Source organism: Pyricularia oryzae, chromosome 2 (genome assembly GCF_000002495.2).
Source record: "Pyricularia oryzae 70-15 chromosome 2, whole genome shotgun sequence".
NCBI classification, from domain to species: domain Eukaryota; kingdom Fungi; phylum Ascomycota; class Sordariomycetes; order Magnaporthales; family Pyriculariaceae; genus Pyricularia; species Pyricularia oryzae.
The window spans coordinates 3,473,159-3,487,847 of NC_017850.1; the positions used below are offsets into that span (position 1 = coordinate 3,473,159).

Consider the following 14,689-nt stretch of genomic DNA (forward strand, 5'->3'; position numbering starts at 1 on the left):
AGCTGCCGGATTGCCTGCATGAGGGGGGCCAAGGCAGTCAACGGGGGTCCTTGAGCATTACAATTTACAGTACCCAGACGGTTTGTTTTGTGGATATGCCCAACCTGAACAACGACGCTGTGCCGTCGATAAGGCTGGCCTGTATAAAAGGGCTGGTGATTGTTTGGTGATGCTTTTGTACCTACCTATTATCATATCAATTCCACCCTAATATCGGCGTATACTTTTCCATTGATAAAAGAAAGAAAAAAAGGAAAAGAAGAAAAAGACTAGACTAGTACAGTATTTAGGCCACCACCTTACCACAAAAGTAGTCGTGTCCAATGAAGTGAATTTGTTTGCTTTTAGCCACGATACGGGCGTATTTCACACAAACGCATGCTGCAGCTAGCCGCTTGGCCAGAGACTTTTCCTTGGTGAGGTTAGAGTTGAAGCCAGCCCCTCGCTCCCGTTCGAGATGCCATGCATGGCGGGGGAGCTTGCCCTAGTTCAAGGTGTTTTCGAGTTGGCCGGTCGAGGCCGCTCGCCGCTCGCCGCCCCTCGAGGTGAAAAACTCAAATCCGTGGGATATGGAATGAAAACTTGAAGATCAATTATGCGATTCTAACTAATTACCGATAGCCACTTTCTTGTCCCCTATGCTTGTTTCGTGTCAGTTAATTCTTTGTTCATAGAACAATAAATACAAACAGCAGTACAAAGTACTTTCGTACATTACCGTACCCACTACGAGTGCTACTGCATAGCTTAGGTAGGTAGGTAGCTATGCACAGATTTATATACTTACTACTGTAAAGACCTGAAGGAGAAAAAAAGAACAATATGCGGTATTGGAGTAGAGTGAGATACTGTCGTAATAAAACAACTCACGGAATGTGGGTGGGGGTTGACTGAAGATCTCTCCCCTTTCTCCTAACCAAGTGCCTTACCCCGCTAGATTGGTGGGTGGTACGGAAACTGCCGTAGGCCACTTGGTACGACTCCTCAATTCCATCTGGCAGACCGCCCTCAGGATCCATGCCAACCTGACATTTCTACGTACTATGTACTTGCAGACGCATCTCTGCGTGCGACTGATCTGACGTGAAGACCAAAACAGCTCACCGCAAGGATGCCGGCAGGCGATTGGCCCAACAGAGTGGAATAAAAAAAGCCTGAGCATCACGAAACTGAACAAGCATGCAGCAACCAACCCCACTCCTGACGATACAGTACCTCCTCACCCCAGTCGCCGACCTGGTTCGCCTGATTTTAACACTGTTATTTTACCACCACGATTGAAAGGGCGGCCGGTCGACCCGAAGTTGGCAACAAAGTGGATCACTAAATGTTCTCGAAACTCAAAGTCATCAACAAAGTCGCAGTACTTGCGACGGGGGTGCCTCCGCAAACAAAAAAACACAAACTCATTTAGCCCATAAAAGTTTCCACGTCTGGATTCGACTGATAACCTGCCCGTGCCGCCGCTATTTCAATCTCTAATTTTCTTCGTCCCCCCCCTCCATCACGCTTAGCTTAGCGTCGTGGTGAGTAACTAGAACTAGAAGGGAGGGAGTTAGTTACACCACGTCACCTCATCGTTACACACGAACGACCCTGCCTCGACCGTCAGCCATCAAACGTCGTCTTAAAATCGTTTCCCTGTCCATATCATACTGTTTCGCCCGACATACTATACCAAGGCTCCTCGGTGGATGGAAGGGGTCGCACAAGAAGAAGAAGAAAAAAAGTCATCTTGTTTCTTTATTTTTTGTTTACTGATCAAGGCAATTAATTAGCCAAGAAGAAGTAAAAAGCGAGGAGCCTGGATGAGAAAGAAGCAATTCGGAGCCAGATCGGAAAACAATCGACAACAGGACAAAAAAGAAAGGAACTGATGCTACCTTTCTGTTTCGCCGATCAACACCCACCAACCACGCACTCTACACAAGGAAACGCTTTACTTTTCTTGACAAGCAACAAGACTTCGGATCGCGCGAGCATCTACTTACTTGCACAGCCTGCCGATCAAACCTTATAGCTTGACCCAACTCGTCTAGCCTCGACTGCCACTTGCGCCTAATCGTGGCGGCTCCGCAAGCCACATCTTCTCGCCTTCGTCCGCCCTGATAGCCTCCCTATATGCATCCAAGCCATAAAGGGTACCAATTGGATTTTTGACACTTCTTCCCTGGACAATCCAGCCACTGCCTCAAATTCAATTCACGGGTCGTTAAAGTTATCGCAGCGGCCATCATCAATCACCGCACACTCTGGTCTGTGTTTAGAAAGCCCTCCAGCTTCAAATCGATTTGCCTGCGTCCCAACACCACCGATTTGCATCACCTAGATTGCACCGACATTCAATAATTTGGACCCAGCAACTTTGAAATTTTCATCGCCTAGGGGGCCACGCCCATGGTCACCATGGACGCCCTCAAAAACCTATCTGCAAACATACCAGACTGGCTGAAACGCCTAGAAGAACTCAGCGGTCAGATCGAGCAGCGACAACTCGAGCTGGCCAAGTTTGCCGAAGCTCATCAACAGGCCGCCAAAACGAGATCTCTCAAAAACAAGGGCTCTACCGAGTCCCTCAGGCCTACCGACGAATCTACAACAACGCCGACAAGCGACAATGACGCGCCCGCAAAACAGCCACAGGTGTCACCAGCAGACCCTGCATCGACAACCTTTACGAGTCCCGTCATGACATCTGAACCCCGCGAGACACCTTCACTACAACCCACATTGTCAAGAAAACTGAATTCAGATCACATTGTAACAATGGCGGAGAAGAGGGCAAGGAGAAACGTGCGGAAACGTATCAGGACTGACTCAGTTCTATCGACCGACGATACTGGCGAGGGTGCTGCACCCAAGTACCGCTGTCGAGGGGTGGTGCTAGTCTACTACGACAGTTATGTGCAGAGCTTTTTCGAGGAGCTAGTCAAGTTCGTTTCGGCATCTCGCAACCTAATGCGCAAGGCTAAGATGGCTGCCAAGGTGGCCCAGATAAAACGCATGGCTGAGATGGAGGTGCCGGACGACGACGAAGACGACGAGGGGATCAATGGCGAGCTCAAGGCGGATCCCAATGTCTCATCCTTCCCGGGCCCCAAGTTGCCCGGTCCCATAACGCCAAGCGGGCCAGCCTTGGAGGCGTCACCGATCAGCGCAGGTGACGGCGAGCTGGGAACGCCACCTCTAAACTACGTGAGCACGAGAGCGATGAGATACGGCCGTGCAAGCCCGGGCGGCCCGAACCTGCTCCGGCCGACTTTTGCACGCGCAGCAGCCCGGGGCGCCTACGCTGGCAGTGGGCTAGCGATGCTGACGACGCCGCAGGTCCCCGACGCGTTCGACGCCCTCGACAAGGGCCTCGATTTCGTGCAGGCCACGTGCGAGCAGGCGGCCCATCAGTTCCTGCGGGACGGCGACTGCGACGAGGAGATTGTCAAGCTCAAGGCGCGTCTCGCCGAGACGGCAGAGCTTGCGAGCAAGGAGATGGAGCGGAGGCTGAAGGAAGACCCCGACGTCGGCAACACGCCCGAGCCGGTCAAGAGCAGATCGTACAGGTTACAGAGCATGCGTCGGGAGTCGGCGACCTCGACACACAAGGATATCAAGGACCGTGTTCCCTCGCCATCGCCCCTGGTACCTGGTTCCCCTCTGGATCCATCACCCCCAATTTTGGCAGCGTCTACCGAAGCAATGCCTCCACCGCCCATCGCTGCCCCGGTAAAGAATCCTGGGAGCGATGTTGTCATCTTGCGTGCTGATGTGAGACTGGAGGCGGATGGGCCTACCGAAGCGATCAAGTACAGTCCCCGGGATACAGTGGATTATCGGGTGCTGAACACAGTACATTGAGCTGACGCCCGATGCTGATCTACTCCCCATCGGCTTTTCATTTTGATCATGGCTAGTTCCATATTCTAGCTGTGCATCTCGTACCATTTTTGGTTTTTACGATCTTTAATTATAGCGGCACCTGCATAGCGTTTTTTTATCACCTCCATGGGAATTTTGCATATATTCGAATAGTACACCATGGACATACATAATCATCTCATGAAGTCATTACCATTATTTGATACGACTGGCGTTACTCACAATTTGTCTATTTTCTTGCAACGGAAAATGTTTGGTCAAGGGATACAGGGGATCGGAATACCATCAAAAGAACAGCCAGCCTTTTTCAACAGAAGCAACTTTCCAATTTTTTGCATCATTCTTGACATAAAATCCAAGTTCACATAGCGTGGTGGTTGTACTTGAGGGGCCTCGCGGGGTCGGTTCACGTCCATCCCTGACAGTGTGGTTCGCTTAGTCCGAAATCGAAACAGGATACTTGGGATGAATCACAGACAACGCAGGCTGTGGTGACTGCATCTCGATGGTTAATCTAACCTACCGGTAAATATTCACAAAACCCCATAAGTGACTACTTCTCTTCAGACACACCTCGTTAGTTTTACTCATCACTTACACTCAAATGTACAAGAACAAGAGATCGGATGTCCGTGTCCAGTGGCTCCGTTAGAATGCATTGATAAGGGGGTGACATCTTTTCAGCCCATATGTTGAAGGGTAGACTTGGCTCGATGATTCGCAGCTTGTCACTATCGTCTCTTCATATCTTGAGGTTTTTGTGGACAAAATTTCCGAAGGATGCGACGAGGTTACCGTATGTGGAGCAATGAATGACATTTTCACTGCCGGATTTGACAGCTCCGTCCTTTGTTGCATACATCTTTGAGCCAAACGTGCTTCAGACTTTTACACGTAGGGTGAAGCAACAAAGCCACAATAATCTATCTGGCCCGGGGGCCGTCAGGCGTATTCTGTCGAGTCACTGACAGCCTCGCTGTTCCCATGAGTGCCTGACCCCCCATCTCATTGTCGTCTCCTGAACTGATCAGCATGATCAGTATGATCGGGGCAGGTGACTAGGTGATCAGCAGTAGCCACTTGGCTAACGGGTTGTTAAGACGTGGCTGTATTGACGGGAGTCAGATGCGCTGGCCTGAACCAAGACTTATTCAATTCGATAGTTGCAGATGGGTAAAGGACTGTGGTGAGTATGCTACCCTGGATGAAGTGCAAATACACAGTAAATTGTTGGGACATGTTATCTGTCCGCCCTCGTTCCTCTTCCTTTTTTTTAAACCGCTACCCGGCCCTTGTTCCTTTTCCCCTATCAAGTAGTCAAGCATACAGCGCCAACAACAGCACACGCCCTGCAGGTACACATCCTGTGAGGGAATAGAAGCCAAAGCCTCTACGCAAACTGCTATTCCTGGTTCTTGTGATCACCCAGCAACACAGCAAAGATGCCAATTTATCCCGGTCCGCAAGGCAACAAGATCATGTACCCAGCATACTATTACACACCGGTCGTGACGCCGGTTGTCGTCGCCCCGGTGGCGACAGCCCCAGTGGTAACAGTCCCAGTGGTGACGACCCCCGTAGTGGCGACCCCAGTAGTGGCGACCCCAGTAGTGACATACCCGATACAGCAGCCCCAGGTTGTCTTCCAGCCCGTCCAGCCCGTCATTCCCGCGGTCTACCCGGTTTACCCGGCTGCAGTGGTTCCCGTTGCTACACCGGGCTGCCAGTTCTTTATGTATAACCGGAAGCGGGGCTGAAGTAGTCGACTTTTAGATACAGAAGACCAGAGAGGACAGGAAAGGGGGAAATGGGGAGACCGCGGTCACAAAGATGGTCTGGTACATCCTCTGTCAGATAGCTTGCCGGGTGTGCACAGACTCTGCAATATAAGTGTCAACAACTAAGAGATCTCTTGCAACGCGGACGGGGAGATATTATGTGAGGTGCAAGGCCGAAATGGATATGGATCAAGGAATCAAATTCTGTCATGTGTGGTTCAATGATGAATGACCAAAGACTCTCGTTTGCTTTATTGATGAGCGTAACGGCACGGATAGAGGTATATAGCAGCAACATGGTGAATCATTCGAGCTATGTTGACCGGGAAGTTGTATACCATTTTATGCCTTATTGGTGCTTATATGTCAGGTCAGGTAGGGAAAGTCATTGGCAAACAGGACCAAATACAAATATTACGGTATATTCGAGTTGAATCTTAAATTATGGCGGTTTTAGTCTTTTATATAATTACCTGTCATATTTCTATGCACCCAAGACTTCCCCCAATTCAATGTCTTGCCAATATGTCCAGGAGCCGAACCCCAACCAGATCCGCCCCGCAGTGACGTTTTGCTTGGCCGTTGATCGAACCTGGGGAGAGATTCAGCAAAGCTTCCTACCCCGCCCAACCCGCGTCGCGTCAAGGTAGAGTAGGAGCTGCCTGCGTCAAGACGCACATGAACTTGAGAAAAGCAACACCATTTTCCAAGACGAGGTGTCGGCTGCGTCACCCTCCATTCTCTCGCAACAAAAAATGGCCACTACACAGGAAGCAGAGGCCCTTGTGCCCAAATTCAAATATGAACGCACGTTGAATCAAGGTAACTGGAATTTCTACTTGCAACGCTTTTCATGTTTGCTTCAATCTCGGCTCCCTAACAGTGCAAAAAAAATGTCCCACAGACCAAGCAGGGAGACGCACATCCCTATACGGCACGATCGACTCGCAACCCGCTCTCGTCGTGCTCGAGCGCGCCTCGTTCCCCACCTCGGCCGACTACCTCTCCTCCGTGACGGGGACGCTGCGCACGCTCAAGAACCTGGGCGCCAACGACATCTACTTTTGGTTCATGGCCGCGACGGGCGGCACGGCCGACGCCGAGGACCTCAAGATCAACCTCATCTACCCGTGCACGGAACAGCACGTCAAAAAGTACAGCCGGCAGGGTGTGCGGTTCGTGGTCGAGACGCCCGAGATCTACAAGACCAAGATCCGCCCCTACATGCAGTCCAAGCGCGAGGCGGGCAGGCTGAGCTGGGTGTACAACATCATCGAGGGCCGCAAGGAGGTCGAGGACGTCATCTACCGCACGCCGCTGGGCGAGGCCGGGGACGAGGGCTTCCTGCTGCTCCCAGACCTGAACTGGGACCGGTCGACGCGCGAGGCGCTGCACCTGCTGGGCCTGGTGGAACGGCGCGACATCTGGAGCCTGCGCGACCTGACCAAGAGGCACGTCTCCTGGCTGCGGCACATGCGGCAGAGGTTTCTCGACGCCACCGCCGAGGTGTACCCCGAGATTGAGCGGGATCAGCTCAAGCTGTACGTGCACTACCAGCCGACGTACTACCACTTCCACATACACATCGTGCACGTCCAGCTCGAGGCGGGGGCCACGCAGGCCACCGGCAAGGCGGTGGGGCTGGAGAGCATCATCGAGCAGCTTGAGAGTATGAGCGGAGGCGATGACGCGGGTATGGATTTAGTGTCGATGGGCTACACACTGGGGGAAGCGAGCGAGTTGTGGACCGAAATTTTTGAACCGCTGAAAAGAGAGACTACTTCGAAACCGAGTACTTCTGCTCAATAGCCGCAACCAGCTCCTGGACACCCGGTCCCTTAGGGCAATCAACCCACTCTCCTCCGTCCCTGATGCAGTAGATCTCCTGGTCCAGCCTGACTGTGCAGCTCATCTTCACGCCGGCCTATAGAGGATGCAGTGTCAGTAAAGATGCAGTTCTCGGCAACTAAGTTACGGAGGCCAACAACGGAGAATCACGCACCTTTGCTGTCCTTTGGACGCTATGGCGTAGCATATCAACGCCGTATGCGCCGTCATCCTTGGCTGCACAATCATTGAGAGCCTTAAAGTCAACGGCGTGCTCAAGTGCGCACGTCTCGATGAGCTCCCGCTTAGGTATCTCTGGGAATTTCATCGAAATGCACATGGTGAATCCAAGGTAGGTCTTGGGGTCCGGGTACAGGTCAGCGGCGCATAGCTCGATAATGTTTCCCATGCCTGTTAACCAATTGTTAGCACTTTGCCAATGCCAAATCCAAGGGTATCGTCTTGAAAATCATACATTCAGCTGGACCATGCTTGCACGCAACTCCGCTATCGGCATCGGGACTAAGATAGACAAGAACGAGTCAGTAACGCATAATCAAGGCCGGACGAGTTCCCGAAAGATGATCAAAAAAATGCTCACGTTCCGATGAATGACAAGGTAAAGTTGACCTTGTCATGCACGCGCTCCATCACAGGCAGCACCATATCCCTGAGGCAGTCCCTGGCATCCGGGCACTTGCTCATGATGTGCGCCTCGAGCGGCACCAGAGGTGCCTGCTGCTTCCCGACAGCAGCCCCGGGCTGCGGGCGCGGATGCGTCTGCCACGGGGTGGCCACGCTGGGCGTCGTGTGCAGCGCCGCGAGCGGACGGATGTGGACGAAGAAGAAGAAAGAAACGATGCCCATGGCCGCCAAGGCGACAAAAGTGCGGCTCCTCCGCGAGGACGCAAGCGGAAGGGCTCGAGGGGTTGGGTATCGCTTGATGTCGTCCATTTCGGCGGCGGGGTGTCTAGAATCGAGACAGTCGCGTGTCTGGTATCGTTTTGGCGTGTCTTAGGATTTGAGGGATATCGGGGGTTGGTGTCTAAGCTATCACGGAGTGCCGATTGCTACCGAAGATATAGTGGGAACCAAGCGATGAGATAAATTCAAATAAGGTTGAATCTGTTCTGTAATCGCACAAAGCAGCGTATATGCTATCTGCAATAGGTTATTCCGAGCTAGTTTCGGCAGCTTGAGAGGTTAAAAAGGCAAATCGGAATCGATTTGAATACTCGGCTGAGTGTTTTTTTTTCAAGCAATGTTGCAATCAAATGATGGATGGGTTGAAATGAAGCAAGTTCGGGTATAAACAAGCACGGGTCAGGTGGGCCTTTGATTTAATCGTGGCGATCAGGACCAGATGCACGTGCAAGTGGCCAACCAAGTTCAAACCCCAACCCGCAATAGCGTCCTCTGGGCGGTGCTTGGTTGCTCTCGGTCACATTTGCGGGGTAATATTGGACGTTGGGACCTGCGCCAACCCACTTTCAGTCCAGACCATCCCCCAGGTCTAGGGGTTGGGTGTCTTGAGTGATTTGAGATGGACCCAATGCTGCCTGCATCTAATATACAGTTTTGTCGAGCTGACAGGCGGAGGAAGCAGTCTCGAAATAGCCCAGCAGCAAAAAAAAACCGGGAAACTTAAATTAAAGAACAAACAAACAAAATTAGCGACGAGATCACGTACGGCACAAGGTGAGAGGCGCATGGCACTTGGTGACACCCTGTAAACTGTACGGGTTGCGCAACCCAGCGGGCCGACTGTCTGCTAATCTGCTCTCGGTCTAGTTCCAGGCTAGCCAAGGTTAGTGTAGCTTTTTTTGGGCGCAAAGTTGAAGTTGCACCCTGGTCTCCACTGTGCAGCTCCTCTTGTTCAGGGCTTTGCTGCTTTGTAGCTTGTTCCGATGGAAATCTGATACCACGTTACTGCGCATCATTCCTGGCGGTACTGGAGACAGACAGGCACCATACTTATCATCGCGACACGTTGGATCAGGGTCCGGGCTCACAGTAACGCGAATTGAGTGGCTTTTCTCTTCTTTTTTTTCTTTCTCTTACGCAGTGGGCGGTTATCTATATTTTAAGCCTCCATTTCTTTTATTTTTCTTTTATGATTTTGTTTCTTTAAACGAGTTTATTTGGAGGATCAGATTTCAAGTCCCGGTATTCAATAACTAACTGTTTACGCTGCCACACACACACACACACACACACACACGCACACACACCCCGTCACAGATTTACCGGGTTGCCTTTATCAACATAAATCTACCAGACTTCTGTGAGGGCATCTCAAGGATGATAGAAATTTCAACCAGGCACACGCATCTAGACGCACATACACACACGATGGCTTCTTCAACCATCTCCCCACAAACAACTACTACAGACCTTGACAGCCTAGAGACGTTTCTCAAACCCCTCCAAATCGATAGACCACTGGTCCACAGACTGGCGCAGGATCTGTGCAGCAACTTTACCGACCTTGCAGCGCAGTCAGACGACCAGTTTCTGCCCACACCAATATCCGAGTCTTTGTTATTACAACGTGCTGCTGTTGACAGCAAGGATCCAGGCCCGTGAGTTTTTATGTCTTTTTTTATGTTTTTTTATTTATTGTTTAGCCTATTCATGTTTGTTTATTTTCCTTGATTTACTGTTATTTCTTTTTCTTTCCTCCCTTGCCTGCGTGGTCTCCTCATACCAAGCCAAACGGACCTAGGCCGCTGTCATGCAAGATGATGATTCCCAAAAAGGATCAACATCCTTGGACACGGGACATACTTTGACAACCGGATCCGGCATGCCGACTAGCGGGGTACTTGTATATCACCCATACAGGTACCTCACCTCACCTATCGTGTATAGGGCTGAGGTGTAACCGGATACTCGTATTTGCCAGGTTTAGGTTTACCCCTGACTGATTCCCCAAAACATCGTCTTTTTGTATCAACTATCTAGAAAGGAGACCCAGGGCAGAGGCTCGCCAAGTTTGGATATCAGCTAACATTGTATTTTCTCTCTAGACACTTGGCTATTGATATGTAAGCACCGCCTAGTGTGTTCATATGTTACAACCACGTACATGTGACAGTAATGTAATATCATCCAAACGGCTTTCTCTAACATACTTCTTAGTGGCGGCACAAATCTTCGCGTAGCGTTCGTGGAACTGAGCCACGTGCGCAAGGACGGTCACAATGAGACGACGCTACCTCTAAGGAGACATCTTGAACACAGCTGGCCCATCGACAGCCAACTCAAGAACGAGAACCACGCGGTGCTCTTCGCATGGATCGGTGCATGCATCGCCGAGGTGGTTAGTAAGGCATGTGCACAGTTTGGCATCACAGCCACGACCGAGCTGCCGCTGGGCATCACATTTAGTTTCCCCATGGTCCAGGAGTCCCTCGAAAAGGCCACACTTCTGCAGATGGGCAAGGGCTTTGGAATAACATCCGATCTCGACCTTGGTTGCCACCTTGTAGATGGCTATGAAAAGAGCCGTGGCGATATGCCCCGGATCCGAGTCGCAGCCATCACCAACGATGCTGTAGCCACTCTGGTGAGCTTCATGCACCAGTTCCCCACCACAGCCGACACCAATGGCACGACAGCCATCGATGTCGACCGCCGTCCCGCCATGGGACTGATATGCGGCACGGGCTCCAATGCAACTGTTTTTATGGACTTGGAAAGCCTGAAGGAGAGCAAAAGACCCAGGAGAGTCCAAACGTTACCGGGGCAAAACGGCGGCCCTGCCAGCATCAGGATTGCCGTCAACACAGAATGGAGCATAAACGGCACAGCCGCTCCTTTGCGTGCCCACAACCTCATCACCAGCTGGGATGACCACCTCAGCGGGGCCGTCGAGCGCCCGGGATTCCAACCACTCGAGTACATGACCGCCGGACGGTACCTGGGAGAACTCGGCCGCTTAATACTGGTCGATTACATGACCAAAGTCCTCGGTTTGGACTCTACCACCCTTCCTGCAAAACTCCTCCGCAGCTTCGAGCCTCAAAACACGACTTTCCTGAGCCACTTCAGACCCGAGGGCAACGACTGGTCGATGCTAGTAGCCCGGCTCACGAACGAATTCCCATCGGGACCGGCCTTTTGCTGGACCGAGGGGCTGGCTCAGGCCCTGTATCGCATCGCCCGACTCATCGAGTACCGGGCGGCGGGCATCATCGCCGCCTCGACATTAGCTCTGCTCAAGTGCTCCGGCGCGCTCCCGAGCGCCGAGGCGCTGGCGTCAATGTACGACCGGCCCACTGAGCTCCAGCTCGGAGTCGGCTACACGGGCGGCTGCATCACAAACTTCCAGGACTACCTGCAGCACTGCCAGCAGCTCCTGGACGACCTGGCGGTTCGCGAGTATCCCGAGGCTGCCTCTGGTGGTTCCAGGCTGAGGGTTGTGTTGCAGCCTTGCCACGACGGTGGGATCGATGGTGCCGCTGTATTGGTTCCTGCTGCTGTTGCGACAGGAATATAAGAAATGTTTTCGTCGATTGGCTTTGCGTTGCTGCTTTGGTTGGGGCGTTGGGTTTATGGCTAGGGTCGTCTTAGAAATGGGATGCGCAAACAGTCACGTAGACTTGGTGTCAGGGGTTGTGGCCTCTGATCACGCTGGACTTGGACATAGACTAATTAAGCTGCGACTCTTTGACCGGTGTGCCCTCCTCAACCCGTGACTTTATAACACGACCAGAGGATTGCTGCTCAAGCAGTCTGGTCGGATTTTGTGAGGTGTCATGATGGCTTCAGGCTGATGCTGGCAGGTCGCGTAGCTCCAAACCCTTGAAGTTGTTACCTCACACTTATGTACGATATTTTAGATGAATCGAATGTGTAAGCATTTTTCTAACTTTTTGTAGATGGCGTGTGCCACAATCTAACGGGTACTACTATATATATACCTCTACTTTCTTGCGAGTCCTGCTCTAGAAACTACCAGGAACATGAACAGAACATAGGAAATAGAGTCGACAAATGAAACTGCACAAAAAGCCACCACGCCTGTACTACAAAGAGTTCCATACCCCTACTCATATTTCACGCCGCCGGCTCCTCAGCTGCATCTTGTGAGACAGGCTCCTTGGGCCTTAGCTTTGGCAGCTCGATGGGAATCAACAGCAGCAGCGAGACCATGGCCAAACCAACGCAGCAGCCAAACATGAGGCTGAGGGCCGACTCGTAGCTGCGCACGACCTGCGACCTGTACGGCTCCGGGAGGGAGGCGATGGCGCCGACGGACCTCTTGACGGCTTTTATGATCTCTGCCTTTTCCGCCTCGCCGGCCGAGACGTTTGCGTCGAGGAACCTGCCCAGCGCGGCCTGGACGACGAGGCTGGAGCCCGCGATGCCGGCGACGGCGCCCAGGCTCCGCCACAGCTGCAGCGTCGTGGTGACCACGGCGACGGCCCGCTGCTCCGTCACGCCCAGCACGGCCAGGAAGGTTCCGGGGAATTGCAGGCCCTGGCCGATCGACGATGGGACCAGGCATAGGAGGTAGAAGTAGTCTGGGAGTCCGGCGCGCATGGCTGACAGTAGGCCTACGCCGGCGAGGAAGAGGAAGGAGCCCAGGAGCGGAGCCCACTTCAGGTCGCGGGTATATGTAATCAGGAAGCCGGTGGCGACGCCGGCGATGGAGGATATTACAGAGGGTGCGGCGAGGCGAAGGCCTGAGTCTGTTGCCGAGGTGAGGAGCACAGCCTGGAAAAAGAGCGGACTGTGGTTTGGTTTGTTCCAACGGTCAGTGTTCCTTAGGATCCCCGTCGTGTTTATCGAGAGATTGAGGGGGCTGGGCTAGGCTGGCTTACACGTTGAATAAAATAGCATTGGCAAGGAACGATGCGAGATGGTTTGAGAATATCAGGTTCATCACCGGGGCTTTGCGAACAAGGTCCAGCGGCATAACTGGTTTCTCTGCCAAAGATTCCGCGTGGAGAAAGAGTGGGAAAAAGACCAGGGCAAGAACCAATGAGGCTATGATCAAAGGATGAGACCCTATTCGTTCATATTGTTAGTATTGACCGGGAGGAAGGGGATCCAAAAACTCGATCAGCTCCGGGTCTTACAGGGAAGTAAATTCCCGCCAATGTCCTGTTCTCTAGTCAGCATTCAAGCAAAAGACGCAATCACCACTTGCCTCCTCGGATGTACTCACCAGCCCAAGAATGAGAAATGTCACTGCCAAAGTCAAGAGAAAAGAGCCCTTGAAATCAAAAGACCGTAGAGATTCTCGCAGCGACTCTCTATGGTTTCCGTAAAGCCCCAAATTCTCTGGCAGAGCGAAGACGATGACAACGAGGGTAAGCAGCAGAATGGGAACCTGCACTCCAAACTCCCACCGCCAGCCGAGACGGTCCGCCATGAGACCTCCTAGAGCCGCGCCGGCCATGGAGCTGACGCCGAACATGACGCTCATCGTCGCCTGGTAAGGCCCACGGCGTCTTTGTAGGACATGCCACTAGTCAGTAACCACGGAGGAGTCTGTCGCTTTTCATGAAGTGCATTGTTGTTCGTAAAGGAAAAGTCCACTCACTCAATAGGCACGAGATCCCCAACACAGATACTCGCCATCCCCATCATCCCACCACCACCGAACCCACATATAGCCCTAGCGGCAATAAAAGCTCCCATGGTCGGCGCGACCGCGCAGCCGAGCGTCGCGACGGTGAAGACGACCATGCTCAGCACAAAGGGCAGCTTTCGACCCGTGCTGTCCGAGATGCGCCCAACCAATGGCTGAAACGACGTGCTGGTGAGGAGGTAGGCGGTCGACAGCCACGAGGCGCTCTGCGACGCGCCAAAGTAGCTCGTGATGACGGGGTGCGACGAGGACAGGATGGTCGCGTCGAAGATGACGACAAAGTACGTAAAGAGGATGCCCGAGAATATCACCCAGAACCGACCGGTCGACACGCCGCCCAGGAAGGGACTGGGCTTTGCCGGCTCTTCCGGCGACGAGGGCTTGCTGTGCCTCGAGGCTGCCTTGGCGTCGGGGAGGAGGGCCGTCGTCTCGTCACAGATGGCGCCCGTAAAGTAGTCGACGTCTCCTGCCGTCTCGGCAGAAAGCCGTAGGTGCATCGGCAGGTGAGCCGGCCATGGTGTCGGTTCGTCGGTGAGCGTGGGCGAAAGTCCGGCTGGGTCCGGGACCAGAATCTCTGCAGGACCAGGTGCCATTTTGCAAGTTTTTTTTT

General features: G+C 52.7%; 6 protein-coding genes across 6 annotated transcripts; 4 read left to right on the plus strand and 2 right to left on the minus strand.

Moving 5' to 3' along the window:
- Positions 1 to 2,048: 2,048 nt before the first annotated feature.
- Positions 2,049 to 4,822, plus strand: MGG_01421 (uncharacterized protein). Its single transcript, XM_003714321.1, has one exon. It carries the CDS (start codon positions 2,398 to 2,400, stop codon positions 3,850 to 3,852), a length of 1,455 nt encoding a protein of 484 aa, XP_003714369.1. The 5' UTR covers positions 2,049 to 2,397; the 3' UTR covers positions 3,853 to 4,822.
- Positions 4,823 to 5,315: 493 nt separating this feature from the next.
- MGG_15695 (uncharacterized protein) lies at positions 5,316 to 5,630 on the plus strand (the record flags this gene model as incomplete). The annotated part of the gene is made up of 1 exon (XM_003714322.1): positions 5,316 to 5,630. One exon carries the CDS (start codon positions 5,316 to 5,318, stop codon positions 5,628 to 5,630), a length of 315 nt encoding a protein of 104 aa, XP_003714370.1.
- A 579-nt stretch (positions 5,631 to 6,209) lies between these two features.
- Positions 6,210 to 8,797, minus strand: MGG_01423 (uncharacterized protein). The gene is made up of 4 exons (XM_003714323.1): positions 8,080 to 8,797; positions 7,954 to 8,000; positions 7,654 to 7,889; positions 6,210 to 7,575 (listed from the first exon to the last, which is right to left on the minus strand). The coding sequence occupies exons 1-4, from the start codon at positions 8,430 to 8,432 to the stop codon at positions 7,429 to 7,431; spliced, it is 783 nt and encodes a 260-aa protein (XP_003714371.1). The 5' UTR covers positions 8,433 to 8,797; the 3' UTR covers positions 6,210 to 7,428.
- Positions 6,253 to 8,086, plus strand: MGG_15696 (mRNA decapping hydrolase). The gene is made up of 2 exons (XM_003714324.1): positions 6,253 to 6,473; positions 6,556 to 8,086. Exons 1-2 carry the CDS (start codon positions 6,407 to 6,409, stop codon positions 7,458 to 7,460), a joined length of 972 nt encoding a protein of 323 aa, XP_003714372.1. The 5' UTR covers positions 6,253 to 6,406; the 3' UTR covers positions 7,461 to 8,086.
- Positions 8,798 to 9,673: 876 nt separating the features above from the next.
- On the plus strand, positions 9,674 to 12,175 carry MGG_01424 (uncharacterized protein). The gene is made up of 3 exons (XM_003714325.1): positions 9,674 to 10,060; positions 10,508 to 10,525; positions 10,620 to 12,175. Exons 1-3 carry the CDS (start codon positions 9,780 to 9,782, stop codon positions 11,977 to 11,979), a joined length of 1,659 nt encoding a protein of 552 aa, XP_003714373.1. The 5' UTR covers positions 9,674 to 9,779; the 3' UTR covers positions 11,980 to 12,175.
- Positions 12,176 to 12,539: 364 nt separating this feature from the next.
- On the minus strand, positions 12,540 to 14,672 carry MGG_01425 (uncharacterized protein; the record flags this gene model as incomplete). The annotated part of the gene is made up of 5 exons (XM_003714326.1): positions 12,540 to 13,215; positions 13,307 to 13,493; positions 13,565 to 13,589; positions 13,654 to 13,939; positions 14,032 to 14,672. The coding sequence occupies 5 exons, from the start codon at positions 14,670 to 14,672 to the stop codon at positions 12,540 to 12,542; spliced, it is 1,815 nt and encodes a 604-aa protein (XP_003714374.1).
- Positions 14,673 to 14,689: the final 17 nt, after the last annotated feature.